At 45.3% G+C, this 16,089-nt stretch overlaps 1 protein-coding gene across 5 annotated transcripts in view; it reads left to right on the plus strand.

Annotated features, from left to right (window-relative positions):
* Nucleotides 1–16,089, plus strand: part of LOC112989090 (synaptotagmin-like protein 2) — a 79,794-nt gene that overhangs the window by 56,468 nt on the left and 7,237 nt on the right. For 4 of the 5 annotated variants that reach the window (XM_064518160.1, XM_026109998.2, XM_064518159.1 and 1 more), the window contains 11 exons: nucleotides 2,241–2,334; nucleotides 3,913–4,006; nucleotides 4,177–4,270; nucleotides 4,610–5,731; nucleotides 7,178–7,276; nucleotides 9,325–9,416; nucleotides 9,882–9,983; nucleotides 11,996–12,165; nucleotides 13,020–13,122; nucleotides 14,722–14,883; nucleotides 15,773–15,851. In XM_064518160.1, the coding sequence (XP_064374230.1) occupies nucleotides 2,241–2,334; nucleotides 3,913–4,006; nucleotides 4,177–4,270; nucleotides 4,610–5,731; nucleotides 7,178–7,276; nucleotides 9,325–9,416; nucleotides 9,882–9,983; nucleotides 11,996–12,165; nucleotides 13,020–13,122; nucleotides 14,722–14,883; nucleotides 15,773–15,851 (2,211 nt within the window). The remainder of the gene's footprint in view (nucleotides 1–2,240; nucleotides 2,335–3,912; nucleotides 4,007–4,176; nucleotides 4,271–4,609; nucleotides 5,732–7,177; nucleotides 7,277–9,324; nucleotides 9,417–9,881; nucleotides 9,984–11,995; nucleotides 12,166–13,019; nucleotides 13,123–14,721; nucleotides 14,884–15,772; nucleotides 15,852–16,089) is intronic. The other variant, XM_064518162.1, reaches the window with a different exon arrangement.

The raw sequence follows: 16,089 nt of genomic DNA on the forward strand, positions 1-16,089 counted from the left end.
CTGTGCGGCCTTATTCAGAAGCAGCGTGAGTATTGCTGCGTAGCCGGGCAGCTTGCAGCCCGGGCAGCCTGTGCGGTCAGCACCGAGGGATCTTCTCCGGGCTGGAGATATCGAACAGTTTGTACATCTTGCGAGGAACGCCGCGGTTGCAGCATGCCTGCCCTGTGCTGCCCTCGCTCATTCTCAGTCTGGGCAACTGGAGGAATTTGGTGATAACTTCTCCTTTAGTTTGGGTACTATCAGTACACGAGAGTTAAAAGCTGTCCAGCAGAGAGGTGGTTTGATGCACCTGCCAAGGCAAGATAGCTCCCTACAGCACCGGTAGCAGTACTTTCCCCAAGTGCTCAATGCCTGTATTTGAGAGTGCTGAGAAATGGGCGAAGCAGTTAAACTATTACACCAACTGTGGCTGTGCACAAACACACACACACACACACGTGTATATGTATGCTTGTGTGTATATATAAATATGTATATATATGTCTCTCTCTATATATAGACAAGTTAAACTGGTCAGACCACTGCTAATCTCCGATGGAATTTGCCTCTTATTCTGTCTCATCCTGAAGCTACCAAGGGCATTTTACTTGTCGTGATGGGTTGCACTGTTCTACTAAGCTATTTGTTTGTGGTGAAGTCAAGCACAGCCGTGTCGGCGACTGAGCAGTTCTGATGGGCGGTAATTGGGATGCGAGGAGACGAGCACCTATCGGCGCTGCTTGTCCGGTCGCGAGGTGGGAGCTCTAGCTGAGAAGTTCTCCGAGGGGGAGGTGTCAGAAAAAAACAAATCTGATGCAATGCCTTTAGAAGTGAGGTAAGAGAGGACTGCGGTCTTCAGTTGTCAAGGTCTTTTCAGCCACGATGCACAGAGTGAAAACATGGGAGCTGTGTTTGGTTCTTCTAATTCCGGACCAGTTGCCTGCTGGCGTCTCACGCCCTCAGGTTTGGGGCAGGAGGGGAGGATGTGGCTGGCTGTACAAATAAATGCTCCTCAGCGCGCTTTCCCAGGCCTGCACGTGACGTGTCCTTCCTGCACGTGCCATCAGCCACGTCATGACTTTTCTGTCCCGAAACATTACTCTGTGGCGCTTTTTGCACAGCAGTGTTTACATGGACAAAGTGCAGCCTTTCTCCCCAAAAAACTGCTGCGTAAAAAAGGCAGCCAGCTGTCGGCAAAGCCTGGCGTGTGCCTCCTTCACCCCGCCGCAGCCTGGGGAAGGCCACAGTGCCACGCACGAGGCAGGAGGGAAACTGTTGGGACTGCAGCATTTTTCTAACTCGCAGTGCACAGACGACTCCCAGATGGGAGCTGCCAGTTATCTGTGGCTGGCTGCCCTGGTGCTGGATGGCATTTATAGTACAGCCTGGCTCTAGGATTAATCTGCTCTTGGGTTTGGTGCAGTTTTCTAAACAGATAACAAATAATGCTATATTATTTATTTAATGTCGTATATGAGGCCTTTGAGCCTCTGATTCCATTCTATAATGAAATCTAGGCTAAAAAGATTTGGCAGCTTTTGTAACAGGTAAATTTACTCTTTAAAATAGACATAGCTGCATGTGAATAAATATGTGCAAACCTTGTGTATTTTTTGTTGACCAGACTAAGCTAAATTCTGCGTCACTGTTTGAGGGTTTAATCCTTCTGGTTTTAGGGTAGCAAGAAAGCATATCTGCCAGCTAAATGTCTAATGCAACTTCTTCTGCGGGCAGGTTGTTCTAAAGGTTACCGTCTTCTATTGTTTTCTCTTTAGGGTCTGAGAGAGCTCAGAAGACGTAGCTGAGCCCTGTGCCGGTAAAAATAGCAGGGAACTCCTCATTAACTATTGGCCTCCTCCTTTGTTTGCCAAGATCGGATGACTTTGAGTCAAAACAGGAAATAGCTGAATTTAAATCCTGGAATGGATTAACTTTATTGACAGCCATGGCAGTGTCCTGCTAAGGTTTCTTATGATGTGACAGCTCCGGTTGTTAGTTGGGCACGAGCCAGCTCTGTCTGGGCTCTCAGGTCTGTGGGGCCTGGAGGTGCTTTGCCACGCGGGGATCACAGGTGACACAGCCCCAGTGGTCCCCCTCGGCGGGGGCAGCAGGCAGACCCCTATCAGCCACCCCACGTTAATTCGCCAGGGCTTGTGCCAGTGGGAATCATTTAAGGAGTCCTCACTTTCACCAGGTAAAACACTGTGGCTGTTGCAAGTTCACTTACATGTCATTTCTCAATCATCTCTGCTATATAACAGATGAGCCTAACGAGCACATCCGGAGCAGTCTGGACGGCAGAGCAGCCGCGAGTCCTCCCGTCCCCAAGCACACTCCCGACGCAGGAGAGGAGAGGTAACCCTGGCCGCGTGCCGCCCCGGCTGCTCACGCCAGGCGCTGGCTGCTGCTCTTACTTCTAAGGAAAATTGAATGTGACTCTGGTCCTCTAACTGAGTTTCCAAGACTGTATTAGTAATATGTGATATAGGATATTTTTAAAATCCTTTTTCCAGGAATTGTCAGAATATCAATCCTCCCCCAATAACTAAGTGGTAATGTGCTTATCCCAGAAAGGTTTTTCCTGCATGATTTGATAAGAGGTCAGTAAAATGGAAGCTGTTGCTAATGTCAGGATACTCTGGGTAGTTTTTCAAAGTAATTGTGATTTTTTATTTGTTTAATTTTTGCCATGGAGCAATGCTAACGAAATGAACTGTTTTAGGAAACTGGTCATTTCCTGCCAGTGCTGACCACTGTGTCCAGTGTTCAGCGCTCTGCATCAAGGCTTGGTAGGATTTCAAGTTGTGCTGACTGTGCAGAAACACCTATAAAAGCACCTCAGCGAGCAGATCAGTGACCTCACGCAATATTTATGGGCTATGGAGAAGCCATTAAAATATTTACATTTTCATTTACTGTGGCTCCCATCCCACTTGCATTATTTTGTCAGCAAAATGAGGAATCATTCTTCACAGGTGACAATTGCCCCAAGTAATTATTAAATACGGACCTTGACAATGTTTCTAGACCTCATGCAGCTGATCAAAGGGCGTCGTTTAACAAGGATGCAGCCTCAGCTTGCCCAAGATGCTTCTGCTTTACCAGCACCGCAGTGTTCCTTACCTTTTTCTTTCATTTTGATTAAACTCTGAAAAACTTACTCTGTTTTTCTCAGTCAAGCTTTACTCTGTTTTTCTCAGTCAAGCTTAGGCACAAAGCATTCTTATGTCAAATCTCACCAGTGGTCCAGTGTGACTGCTTTTCTCACGCTGGAAAGCAGCCACCACTGGACTCTTCCAAAGAAGATAGGAGCAGTCAGATAAACTGCTTGTGATGTGCGTTTCTTCCATTTGTTTACCAGGTAGTTTGCAATCAACTTACATTCCAACCATGAATATCTATATCCCATGCTATAGTTTTGTCCTAACTATTGTCGTTGTAATTATTTCTGCTGTTTATAAACTCTCAGTGTATGTGGCTAAGCCTTTGGCCTGGGTGGGGAAGGGTAGACCTGTTCATTTTGGGGCCAAAGTTTGGAAGGGTGTCTCCATCCTGCATAGCTTTGGGCTCTTTTAGCACTGCCACATCCCATGTTTTCCCTACAGTTTTCTCAGAGAAGGGGGAAAGTCTGAATAAGCCTAGAAGTTTACACCATTGTTTTTATTGAGCAACTTCTTTATTGTCTGCAGTGAGAGACTTGTTGTTACTCTAAGTTCAGGCCATTTAACATGTTCTCAAGTCATTCCAAAGATATGAAGAAAATAAATGAAGGCACCAGCTCTGGACAGCTGGAGCCTGTTGGGCTCAGACAGTAGATGGAAGTGGCAACAGAGCTGCCCGACGTTAAAGACTGCCAGGTCACCTGTGCAGGGGATGCCCACAGAACGTGTCCTACCCCGATATCTTTGCTGAGGTGTTTCTCATCTCCCACAGATCCAGTGTGGTTGCGTTTGATACTGCAGAGAGGCATAAAATCTTACCAAAACCAAAGCCAAGACGTCCTGTCCTGCTGTATGCATCGCACAAGGTAGTACGGCCATGGCCTCTGCATTTTGTTTCGTTATTCCTTGGAACTTTGCGCAGTCTGTGCCTACTGGCAGGGGCTCCAGAGACTGTCTGCCTTGGTGTCTGTGCTCAAACAAAAGACATTTTTCCCATCTTGCCAGTTTATGTACACTGATAGGATTTATTTTCCAGAGATCCGATATACTTGATGTCTCTTCCTCAGAGAGTGACACTGGAACAAATCCATTTGTGGCTGCAACAGACAGCTTGCACTTGTCTCAAAAAGGTAAGTTTTTTGTTCAGTGAGCCATATGAGTTTTTATTATTCGGCATCAGACACCAGGAGACAAGATGCTTTTTTTTGTGAATAAGGAAGAGCATTTCTTCCCTTTGCATATACGAAGGGGCTGATGCCGTGTTGCAAAGAGGGGCTGGGTTTGGTTGGGATTTTTTTCAAATGAAAGAGGGCTTGCTGAAGTTACAAAATGGGGAAGGACTGGGAAAATATTGGTGGTCTCTGAAAACTACCCTCTGGCTTCCCTTGGAGAAGCTGTAGCACAAACCTTCGGGGGGAAGTACTACATGATACTATGGGATGGGTTGTGAACACCTGTCATTGTTGTAGGTCATGGAGTATCTCCATTGCCTGCCAAGCTTTCAGAGGATGCTGTGCCTCAGCCCAGCAGCTTAGCTGGAGGAGATGCTGTTGATGGGGCCACTGGCACCGCAGCAGTGGCAAAAACTCCACCCGAAGAAATTTATGGTCCCAGCAAGATACCAGTTAAGAAGAAACCAAGCAGAACTTTCCCCAGATCAGAGCAGTCTGTGAATCACACGGGCCCAGCTGAGAACAGCCTCACAAAGAAGGAGCTGCTGGTAAGCCCCAAACCACTTGGTGCAGAGGGAGAAAGCAGCCGGACTGTGAAGCAAGGCACAAACTATACAATCTCTTCTATGAGTAATAAAGAGGAAGATATTGGCCTAGATCGTGAACACTTCAAGAACTTGAAGAACTTCTGGGAGAAGGCAGCAGACTCTGTGACAGGGGGAAATGTTTCTGAGGACCCGAGCTCTGTGGAGGCAAACAGCAGGCAGTTCAGGCTGTGTCGCTCGCTCTCTGTCCAGTCCAGCCAAAGCCAGGACGGTGAAGAAAAATCTGTCATCTCTACCAGAACAAGAACCCCCTATAAAAGGACGATAACTTTGTCTTCTAGTGAGGAAGAACCAAGCTACATAGCCCCTGCAAGAAAGGGCTCGATTTCTTTCAGTCCTAGATCCACGTATGCCAAGAGCAAAGGCACACTGGTTACGAGAAATAACTCGCTGAGTGAAAGCAATGGGAAGCTGCCTGTGCCAGAAGAAGAGAAGGCAGCACAGCGCTGCTCAAAGAAATCCAGATTGCCTGTGCGAGTGCCTTCCATCAAAATAGAGTCGCCTACCAAAGAAGTGTCTGGCAACACGTTTGAGCCAGAGACGCCTACAGATGAGTTTATCATGGCAGAAGAGCGCAAGCTTCAAGTGGATTCACTGGTGAGCAAGGTGCAGATACTGATCGAGCCCACGCTTGCAGATGGTGAGGAAGATGATGAGAAAGAGCGAAGGTCTGATTTGGGCACTCATAACAACATGGAAATAAACGGAGAGCTACCTGAGGAAAAAATGTGCGAGTCTTCAGACAACCCAACACCCGGTGAACCAGCTGGAGAGAGAGAAGTCGTGCAGGGAACGGACTCAGCTGTTTACTCAGGTACCGAGGGCTGTAACTGTACCCTGTGAAATCCCAATGAGCGTCTTCCCTAAGTCTGTTTTCCTCCCTGTCTTTTCTGCATTTTGCACATTTTCTCCATTTCTATGTTTACCCCATTTTATGTTTTGCGCAAAGTTAGTATGTGTGAAATGTGTTTAGCAAACAGCTCTGAAAATAAAGTCTTCTGCTTAACACAGTGCAAGTGTAGACGAGTGCAGTGCTGTAGAGTTCCCTTGCCTTCCTCCCTGCTTCCCAGTGGCTCTAATCCCTTACCTGGCATCTCCTCAGCTTGGGACAGCTCTCCATTTCTTTAGCCTTACCTGCAGCAGCTCACATGAACTCATTTTATTTCACTAACTGGGAAGTCTATGCTTTCTTCAAATGTAGGGCTAGAGGAATTCTTTGTGGTAAAAAATAAGTTATTTGCATGGTATCGGACATAAATAACAGAAATAAAATGTGTTTAACAAATACGTTGGCCGTTAGGCTACCTTGATACCACTACCTGCGTACCTCAAATTGAGCAGAGCTGGCCATCAGTGTTTAAATGAAAACCTGGGCCTTTGGGGGCTCCGCAAGTGAATTTGGGTACTAGATTGCAACCAAAGTGAACTGAACAAGCCGTCTGATCTTTCTGAGCTCTGACACCATGTTCTCAACCCTGATGATATCAATAGTATCACCGCTTTATCAGCCTCTTCCTCTGGGTTTGACAGACTCTTGTGGTGATTGTTAATATGAGCAAAATTCTTGTTAACTGCAGTTTGTTTTAAATGTGGACTCAGTTTGCCCAGAGTCCTGTTCACTACCAAGCAAAGACCTAGGGAGAGAGAGCTCCCTATCACCACTTCCCAAATTTCATGTCCTCAGAGAACTGGGTAAAATGCATTTGAGAGGATTTTCTGTAGGTTTATCTGATTTTCATTTTTAACAGTGCCATTTCTTGGCTTATTTCCTACCTCACATAATATCTCCACGAAAATCCTGAGTTGCACTGCAGGTAAACACAAACATTTCCTTTATATACCAGCTCATTCTTACATTTCTCAGGTTTCTTACATTATTTTTACATTCATTTCAGGACAATATTGGCAGATGGCTGTGTTGCACTGGAGGGTCTGTGCAAGTGCTGGTCTGTTTTGGGGGTGGGTTAATCCAATGTTTGCATTTTCCATCATAGAGTGGAGAGCTTTTTGTGGGGAGAGACATTAAAGAGAGATGATCTGAAAGCAGCCCTGTGTAATGTAACTGCAGTGTGTTGTAAGCAGAGCGAACAAGCCAGCAGGCAGGCAGACACACACACACACACACACACACACACACACACACACACACACACACACACACACACACACACACACACACACACACACACACACACACTTGTTGACACACTGCCTGTTTGTGTTTATTTACCATGTTGATTTGGATTTTCCTATATTGCAGAGGAAGATGGAGATCGTTCTCCTGCTGCTCAGGCATTGGCCCGAGCAAACAGCATCAATCTTGCAAAGAGCATGGTGAACATTTACACAACCACAGAGAGTGAGTAACGTCTTTCTTTCTGCTTATTGGTTTACATTCCCTGAAGGTGATATATTATGTCTGAGTTCTGCATCCCTGGTGCTCCTGTGCTTGTACCAGGCAAGGAAAATGACATATTGTTTCATCATCAAATTAGAGAGCTTATAGTGCCTAAAATTAAATTCAGAGCCAGGAAATTGCAGCTAGATTGATGGTATGTTACACAGTGTGTGCAGGCACAAGCATGAGGGCTTCAAAGGCTTGGCAAAATGCTTGTGCCTGTCTCTCCTCTTCCCTGTTGGTGTGCTGTGGGACCAGGCCATGTGGCAGCCCGTTCAGTGGGTCCGTCAGGCATGCCAGACCACGCACGCAGCCTGCAAGTCAGCTCCCATCACACGCACTCTGGGACCCACGTCTCTGCTGCTCGCAGTGCTGAGCCTGGGCCTCTCCCCCTCTCCAAGAGCCCACGTATCAGACCCAGCTTATTGGCCCAGTCCCCTCCCCACCTACCTGCTGGACCCAGTTCATGCTTGGGGTTTCTTCTTGAGAAACCAAGAGAGGCTAAGGAGAAGGCAACCCAGGAAGCCCCAACAAAGCTCAAGAAGCCAGCAGACAGGAAACCTGTCTGCACCACCGAGCAGCCCAAGGAAGCAGCAGCAAGGGAGAGGGCCTGGAGAAGGCAGGAGCAGCTTCTGTGGCCAAGAAAGCTGACAGGTTGAAAGCTGACAGGCCCACGAAGGCAGCTAGGAGCTTGCATAAAACCAAAATGGGAAGGCCCGAGGCTGCCAGGACTGAGATGGCGAAGGTTGTGAAGATCATGTCCGAGAAAAGGTAAAGCAATTCAGAGGAAAGATAGAGCCTGTTTGTTTAAGTAAACCTGACTCCTGTTTATGGGAGGGAGGAAAGTCCCCTACAGGGCTCCGCCAGAGGAAGCCTGCGGATGGTGCACGCTGTATTGCCTTGTCTGTCATGCACCACCAGGTAACTTCGTACCAAATGCATTCCCCGTCATACAACAGAGCATGCTGTCATGTGAGATGGTGGCTGGAGCTTCAGGTCCCACACAAGTCACAGTTCAATGTCTCTGTCTCCCGACAGGCAATCAGGATTTTATGCTGTCTGTATTAAAGCTTATTTAGGACGCCAAACTTCAACCTAGGAAACCCTCCTCTACTGTGTTGCACTTACTTGTTTACAGTTTAACAAATAATCTGCAGAGAGGGCACATTTAATATTTTGCTCATGTTTGGAAATAAAAATGCTAAAAAACCATCTTTACTGTCAAAGAAGCCCTTGGCCATCTTGAGCATTGAATACTCTATCAGCATGGCTAACATGTTAAGCAGGTGTGTATATGTACATGGGTATTTATCTACATACGTCATTTAAAAACAAGCCAGTTATTTTGGAATGAGGTTTGTCATCCAAAAAGTTACTGAAGAAAGTTAAAGATAGAACAAATAGGTTTTAGTTAGACATTTAAGCAGTCCAGTAGCCTTCTTTCTAACTTGATGCATTTTTGAATTTTGAACACTTTTTTCTTTTAGACATTCTCTTGCCCACCTCTTTGTCTGCCTAGCAAAATATCTGAGATGTGTATGCAATGCTGAAATTGTAGATATAAATATTTTGCAGCTCTTTTGTACAGGAAATATTGTATAAAAGATGCGATGAGATGAAAATATCAGCATGTTTGGTTTCTTTGACAGGGAGGAAGATCTGTATGTTTTTGTTCTAAATTAAATCTACACAGATAAAGAAAGCAGTTCAAACAAGTTCTATCTTTAGGCTAATAAGCATATTAAATTAGCCACTAGAGGGAGAATGCACATTCCCACACGCTGAATGAAAACAATTTGAAAATAGCTTAGAAATTTTAGCTAGCAGTTCTTGTCTTGGAGAGGGTCCAGCTTCAGAGGCCAACAACAGAGGTGGGGCAAGTGCATGGTACTCTGGTGCCTTCCACAAGCTTTCTCTCCTTCTTTGTGCTCTTAATCAAGAATGAGACTTTCTGACATTTTATCCTTGTAACAAGATAACTTGTTGCCTTTTTTTGTTTGTGCTTACAGCATACAATAAACCTCATTTGATACCCCATCAATTTCTTGAACCTGAAAGAGTGAAAGAGCTGAGCAGATCCTCTCCTCTCCTGCTCTCTGAGGTAGGACTGAAATCATAATTTGCTGGAATAATAATCACAGCATCCCCTGAATGCCAGTCAGCTGCAAGAAAATGTTTCTTGTAGACACCAGCAGTGCTTGCTCTAGAGCATGCCTCATTTATGTCATAAATAAATGAGAAAAAACATAAGAAAAAGACTCAATAATCCAGACCAACCTTTCTATCCTGTCACAGTTTTAGTGTTTCCCTCTGCCTCAAACCACACCATTACATGCTTTTCCCAAGAGCCTGGGCAGCTGCATTCAGGTCTGTTTGGAGTCAGTTAATGATGACGTTCACTCTGTCGGTCAGAGGGAATGCCTCTAGGGAGGCTCCCTGCGCTCTCCTCCGCTCTCATAACCTGCTCTCTGTTTAATGGGGCTCTGCTGAGCTGTTGTTTTTCCTCTGTAGTGTTTCAAAGTGCTCATACCGCAGAGCTTAAAGATGCTTGTTATTTTCTGAGCAGACTGAATCAGACACGGCTTCAGAAATCAGCTTCCAGTTTAACAAGCACAAAAAGACGCCTAGCATTGGCAGCCACTCCTCCGACATGGCATCTGTCTCCTCGGTAGGTACTTAACGCGTACATCTCGCTGGAAAGGGTTTCTTTTGCCATCAGATGTGGTGACACTGCATTTAAGCTGATACTGATGATGTAGCCTCTAGAGTATTATGTTGGTTTCTGCACGGTACATTATTAAAAGAATGATGGTGATTAATTGCTTATTTGTGTTAAAATAGTGTCTCAGGGTACCATCCCAAATTAGATACCCCACTGGACCAACGTTAGACAAATTGAGGGTAAGCAATAGCCCCTGCTCCAAAGTGTGGCCGCTCTGAAGTCTGGCAGTATGCAGGAGAGAGGAATGCCCGTTTTCTGGGTGAGGAAATGAGACACACAGCTATAAAGTGACTTGTTTGTGGTGCAGCTCCAACAGAGCTAGGACTGCAGACTGGTGCCCTCCACAAGCTCATCCTTCCCTTTCTCAGCAAATCAGAAGGAATTCAGAATGAAAGTGTGGACAGCAAAAGTGTGATTTGGAGCTTTGCTTCTAAGGAAAGGTTAAAAGGTAAGTATGTTTAGTTAGGCATTTTGAAGAGATTCCTAAGAGGCAGCATTTTGTGGGGTACTGCTTAAAAGTGCTCGAGTCTGCTGTATTTTTGTTGAAGGCAGCTCTGAAGCATGTATGTGAGGTTTAAAGAATATAAGTGAAGCAAAGCTTGTAGGGAGAGGTCATGAATGCAGATAAACATGTAAAAAACCAACAAGCGAACAATACCCCCGCTAAAAAAACAAACCCCAAAACCAGATGAACTTTAGGGCATATGAGTCCTTCTCCATGTCTAGAGAGTCTAGGAGCATTAAATGAGCCTTTTGTGTCCATAGTCACATGTTCTTGAATATCTCACTCTAGATTCTCTGTTGGGGTGAGTATCTTAGTGGGATGGTAAATGTAACTGCAAGGACTGAGAGGAGACTTTTTTAGTAGGTTCTTGTAGGTTAAAATAGAATGAAATTAAGAAACAAAGGAAGTAGGGGAGACAGAGAAGAATTAGGTTAATTACCAGGGAAGTTTTCGGATAAAATGAGCATGACTGTATCACAGAAATGTGCCAAGAGGGTTAGTTATTTGCTTTGTAAACTGTAAACCTTTTGTGTTATCCCATCAGTAATGGTGAGTGATTGGTGCAATGGAAAATTTTCTCATCGTTCTGGACCTGTGTATTGTTTCTGCTTCATCACTTTCTACCAGTGAAAGACGTAAACCCTTGAAAAAAGATGCCCAAGGCCTATGGGCACATGCAGTTTGTTCCGGGAAAGCAGTGACTCTTGGATGCTTAATTCCTGTTTAATACCTGCAGAAACCTCATTTTCCTGTGCATCTGTGGTTAGTAGACACACACAGGCAACAGTGTCTGGTGGGACACCGGCTCTTCAGGACAAGGACCATATTTATTTCTGTTTTGTACAGCTCTGTGCACACTGTGAGCAAGCAATAGGATAGTAATAGTCAGCTTTTCATGTATTTCTAGTTGATAAGGTTTTTACTAGCCTAATTTAAAATTTGAATGACAATTAGGAAACTATATCTACCAGAACTAAGAAGCTTGTATAAAGATAGTTCAAGTTCTCCCAATATATTTCTTTCTTAATGATGGGACTGGGTCAGGATAGCAGCCATTTGTACTCTAAGTGTGCCAAAGGGAAAGGACTCATGTAGTCCCCCTGTTATATTTGACTCAGTTGCCTAATGCTTTGGGATTAGAGGTGAAAATCTTGTGTTGGTTGAGCATTCAGGAGAACAGACAGTGCTCCTTAATCCTTGTCTAGGATAGCACATCCCTGTAAGACCCTTTTTCAGGTCCTGTTCTCATTCTCTTAAATCCTGGTCCCCTAACCCTTGCTCATGTGAGTGCAGATGCAGACCATTACTGTGTCAAGAGCACAGTACTACTGAAGAACAGAGTATGCAGGCTATTTCTCTGGGAATGCACTTCTCAGACCATCATCTTGGTCCAGAAACCAAATCAGGAGGCTGCCTATTTCAGTAGCGCTAACCTTGCTTTTCCACCTGGCAGGTGAGTGGCAGCGTGCTCAGCGTGTACAGTGGTGATTTTGGGAGTGTGGATGCCCAAGGTACTGTTGAGTTTGCTCTAGACTATGATGAGAAGAACCGGGAGTTCCAGATTCATGTCTCCCAGTGCAAGGACCTAGCTGTTGTGGATGAGAAGAAAGGCAGATCTGATCCGTGAGTGACACTTCCTTTGGGTGCCTCGTGACTTCTAAACTGCAGAGTTTTGTGTTCTGGAGTCTTCTTTTTTCTTGTGTTTTTTCTCTGTGAATGTCATGGTTTCCTCCCTCCTCCAGATTTCTGGTGCATGCTTACTGCTGTGACTTTTCCAGCTGATGGTCTGGAGCCATTGGCATCAGTAAAAATGTTGCTCTAGACTAAAATCTGAATACGACTGAGAAAGCTTTGATCACTACAAAGACAGTTTCTGTTATCACAAGAATATGTTCTTTCTACATCCATATGAACCTTGGTCTCCCTGTGGCAAATGCATTTCAGTAATACCTCTGGAGATGTAGACACATGTCCATGCAAAAAGAAAGCCCTAGAAGTGCCATTAGGTGACACAATGGCAGTTATACAGAGGTTAGTGATCTCCAGTTTGGTGATGAAAAGAAGCTCAAATTTGAACCTTGAAGGAGAGAGACTTATAATCAGACTCCCTGAGATGTTCCACTGCTTCCCTCCTCTCTTTTTTCACCCTGATTTTGAAGGCACAGAAATGCTGCATTATGAACATTTCAGAAAATAGATTTATGGCCATATTTAAATCCTTGCTGGCTTTGTAGATTCACTAGAAAGCTGCCTGTTCTGAATGTTGGTGGCATCTATCCATCTCCAGTGAGATTTATAAGTTCACATGCAAGCCAAGTTAACACCCTGACAGATCTCTTAATTAGTTTTGGCTCCAGAGAGTCAACTCTGGGTCTTTTGTTCCCATAAATTCCATGTCACCATTCAGAAATCTCACTCACTCATTAGAGCGTGGTGATACTGAAGAGTACCCAGCTGGAGTTTGTTTTCTTTTACAGGTATGTCAAAACTTACCTGCTCCCAGACAAAGCTAGAATGGGGAAGAGGAAAACCTCGGTGAAGAAGAGAACAGTGAATCCCATTTACAATGAAGTGTTAAGGGTAAGCACAAATACATGCTGTGAAAAATTGTGTTGTAGCAGGCACCTGTACCAGGCCAGTTTGGGAAAGAGCCTGCCTTCTCGGCAGAGCTCCTTCCCTTGCCTCCTGCTAACGCTGGGGGACAACGTTGGGCCTGTGATGCTGGCAGTGGGAGAAAGAGTGTGAACTTCTCATAGGCAGTGAGAAAGAGCCAGGCCTGTGCAGCTCCCATGTGCCAGCTGGTTGGCGCGTATTTGGTCGGTGCCACAGCTAAATCTCATCCTCCACCTGAGGAAGATAAGGCTTACTGCTTACTGCCGAACACCTTCATCGGTATGGGGAGAACCGGAAATAAGTTAAGGGAATTGACAGAGACCGTGCATTTGGCTGTGTAGAAGGTGACATGCGAGTCTTTGTGCTGTTGCGCTAACTTGTCTGCTAAACACTGCGTTCAGGCCAGCGAGGGCATCCCCAAATGGCCAGGGACAGCAGGGACTGCTCCCTGGGAAGGAGCTTGAAGCACCATCTCTGAGGTCTGGGAAGGAGAAGCTGGAATGGAAGAGAACAGATGAAAAATGGATTCGGGCTGTCTCTGGAAATCAGGGACCAGAGAGTGTGACAGACTGCAGAATCCTAAGGAGAAAGGAGCCAGAGAGAAATGTGACTACTGAATAGCTTCTAAACTACTGAAAAAACAGTAATTCATACTTGCTGGTTTGACTGATGCTTTCAATCTTTTTGTAAGAACTCAAGGGTGAAAACAAGCAAACCAAATCAGGCAGGAGTTACCTTGCTATGTATTAAAAGCAGGAGACTAGAGGCTGCCCGAGCTTCTAATAACTGGAGGCTTTCCATAAGCTCCTCTGATAGCAGGAGCTTCAGACAGCAATGTGTCAGGTTGCACTAAAAGGGCAAAAAGAAATTCCCCAAACCCACCACCCTCAGAACAGTGTCAAAAAGTCCTCTGATCCCACAGCTGTAAGTGTGAAAATATAAGTGCTAAAGGCTCAGAAGCAGAGCAAATAAAAGAGAATCCCTAAATATATTACTTTAAGTCCCACGTTATGAGTCAGGCTCAGAACTTTTGATACCTGGGCTTCAGGATTTGTTTGCTTTTGTGAATTCTTGAATACAGTACAAGGATTGTGTGGGGGTGAAGGGACTTCTGAATGCTCATGTGATTATCTCTGCCATTTATTTCTTCTTACCTTCCCTGGCTTGCAATCATAAAGCATGGGACTATTAAAACAGATCTTTATTCTGTGATCTTACTCATCAAAGCATAGAGAATTTTTTAACAATGTCCAGACCTGTGTTAATAATTCCTAAAAGAATAATTGCTTTCGTCCTAAGAAGAAAAGAGCACTAGGTTTCCCTGGGCTCAGCAGAAGAGCTTTATTAGGGTGGTGGTGGTATTGCTATAGCGCAAAAAAGAGATGTTCAGAGCAGGGCCAGTCCTTAAGAGCATGTGTGGAAGGAGTCTGTGACTCTCAGTCAGTCACAGCTAATTCAAGCTTTTGACTAGTTTATTTCCAGTTCTGAAAGCAATTAGTCAACAACTTAATTTTGGAGCTAGAAACACAAGGGTTTGAACAACGTGGCTTCTCTTTCTTTCTCTAGTATAAAATAGAGAAAATGGTATTGCTGATCCAAAAGTTAAATCTCTCTGTTTGGCACAATGACCCACTGGGACGTAACAGTTTCTTGGGAGAGATCGAAATAGACTTGGCCAGCTGGGACTGGAGTAACAGGAAACTCAACTGGTACACGCTGAAGCCGCGGGTGAGTGTGTCTCAGCTGCGGTCCTGCTTCCTAGCCCAACCGCAAAGCCGTGCGGGGTGGCAGAAGCCCTCCCTGGCTGCTTGGGCAGTGCCATTTTAGCTCAGGGCTTGTCCCGCTGAGCCCCCGCTGCCCCTGGCCGAAGGCCCTGCAGACGGCTGCTTTGCAGTGCACCGTGGCAGTGAATTTCCTGCGTGAAGGGAAGACTCCCCTGAGGTCTTTGGGCAGTGAGGTGGAGCCAAACAGCTTGAACTGCACCCAGGGGGGTAACCCCCCCCCCCCCGCCCCCAAGTCCTGGACATGCCTAGTACAATATTTGCAGTGCTCTGAACACAGACCTTCTTGGATCTTATTTTGTGACCGCTCTCTGGGGATAATCAGATTCATAAATGTGATCTGACACTAATCAGCAGAAACGCTGACATGACTCTGCCTCTCTCTTTAGTCACTCAAAGACTATCCCTTAAAAAACAGACAGCAGAGTACTAGGTGATGCAATTGGATGTGCCTTGAGAGGTAAATATTCAGGTGCCAGTTTTCATAAAGCCTGTGCAGCTCCTTGCATGCTTCTGGGTTCAGAGGTCTGATCCGAAATCCCTTTTTGGAAAATAAAGGACAACTGGCTTTTGGAAATAAGATGTTTAGTTATCTGGACACAAGCTGGACACATCTGGAAGGGCAACCTTGCTCTGAATCCTTAGGCTTTTGGTTCTGAGGGAGTAAGGTTGAGAACAAAACCACAAAGTAAAGAGCTGCCCCTGAGAGTGGGCTGTCTCAGCCATGCAAAATCAGAGCTTGTCTGTTTGTGCCCCTGCAGAGAGCTCAAAAGCTGCTTTCCCTGTGGTGTTAACACAAGCCCTTGTTTGGTCAGTCATAACTGTTTCTGTTTCAGAGTCTTTCTGCCATTAATGGTGTGGATCATCGAGGAGTGATGAATTTGTCTATTAAGTATGTCCCACCAGGAAGCCTAGGTAAAGTATATTTCATACATTAAGAAGAAGTGTTGCCTGTTCATAGGCATGCAGCTTGCAATGCCTCATCTCTTTAATGGCTGGCTAAAGACTGATCTCATTAGAGCAAGACCTTAGAGATCAGCACAGTGGCACAGCCACTGGTGTTTCATAGCACCATCTGCAGACTGTATGTGATTTGCAAGTCTGGATTTATTGGAAGACTCTAGGGGAAGAAAGGAAGGGCTCAACCTTAAAC

Source organism: Dromaius novaehollandiae, chromosome 11, assembly GCF_036370855.1.
Source record: "Dromaius novaehollandiae isolate bDroNov1 chromosome 11, bDroNov1.hap1, whole genome shotgun sequence".
NCBI classification, from domain to species: domain Eukaryota; kingdom Metazoa; phylum Chordata; class Aves; order Casuariiformes; family Dromaiidae; genus Dromaius; species Dromaius novaehollandiae.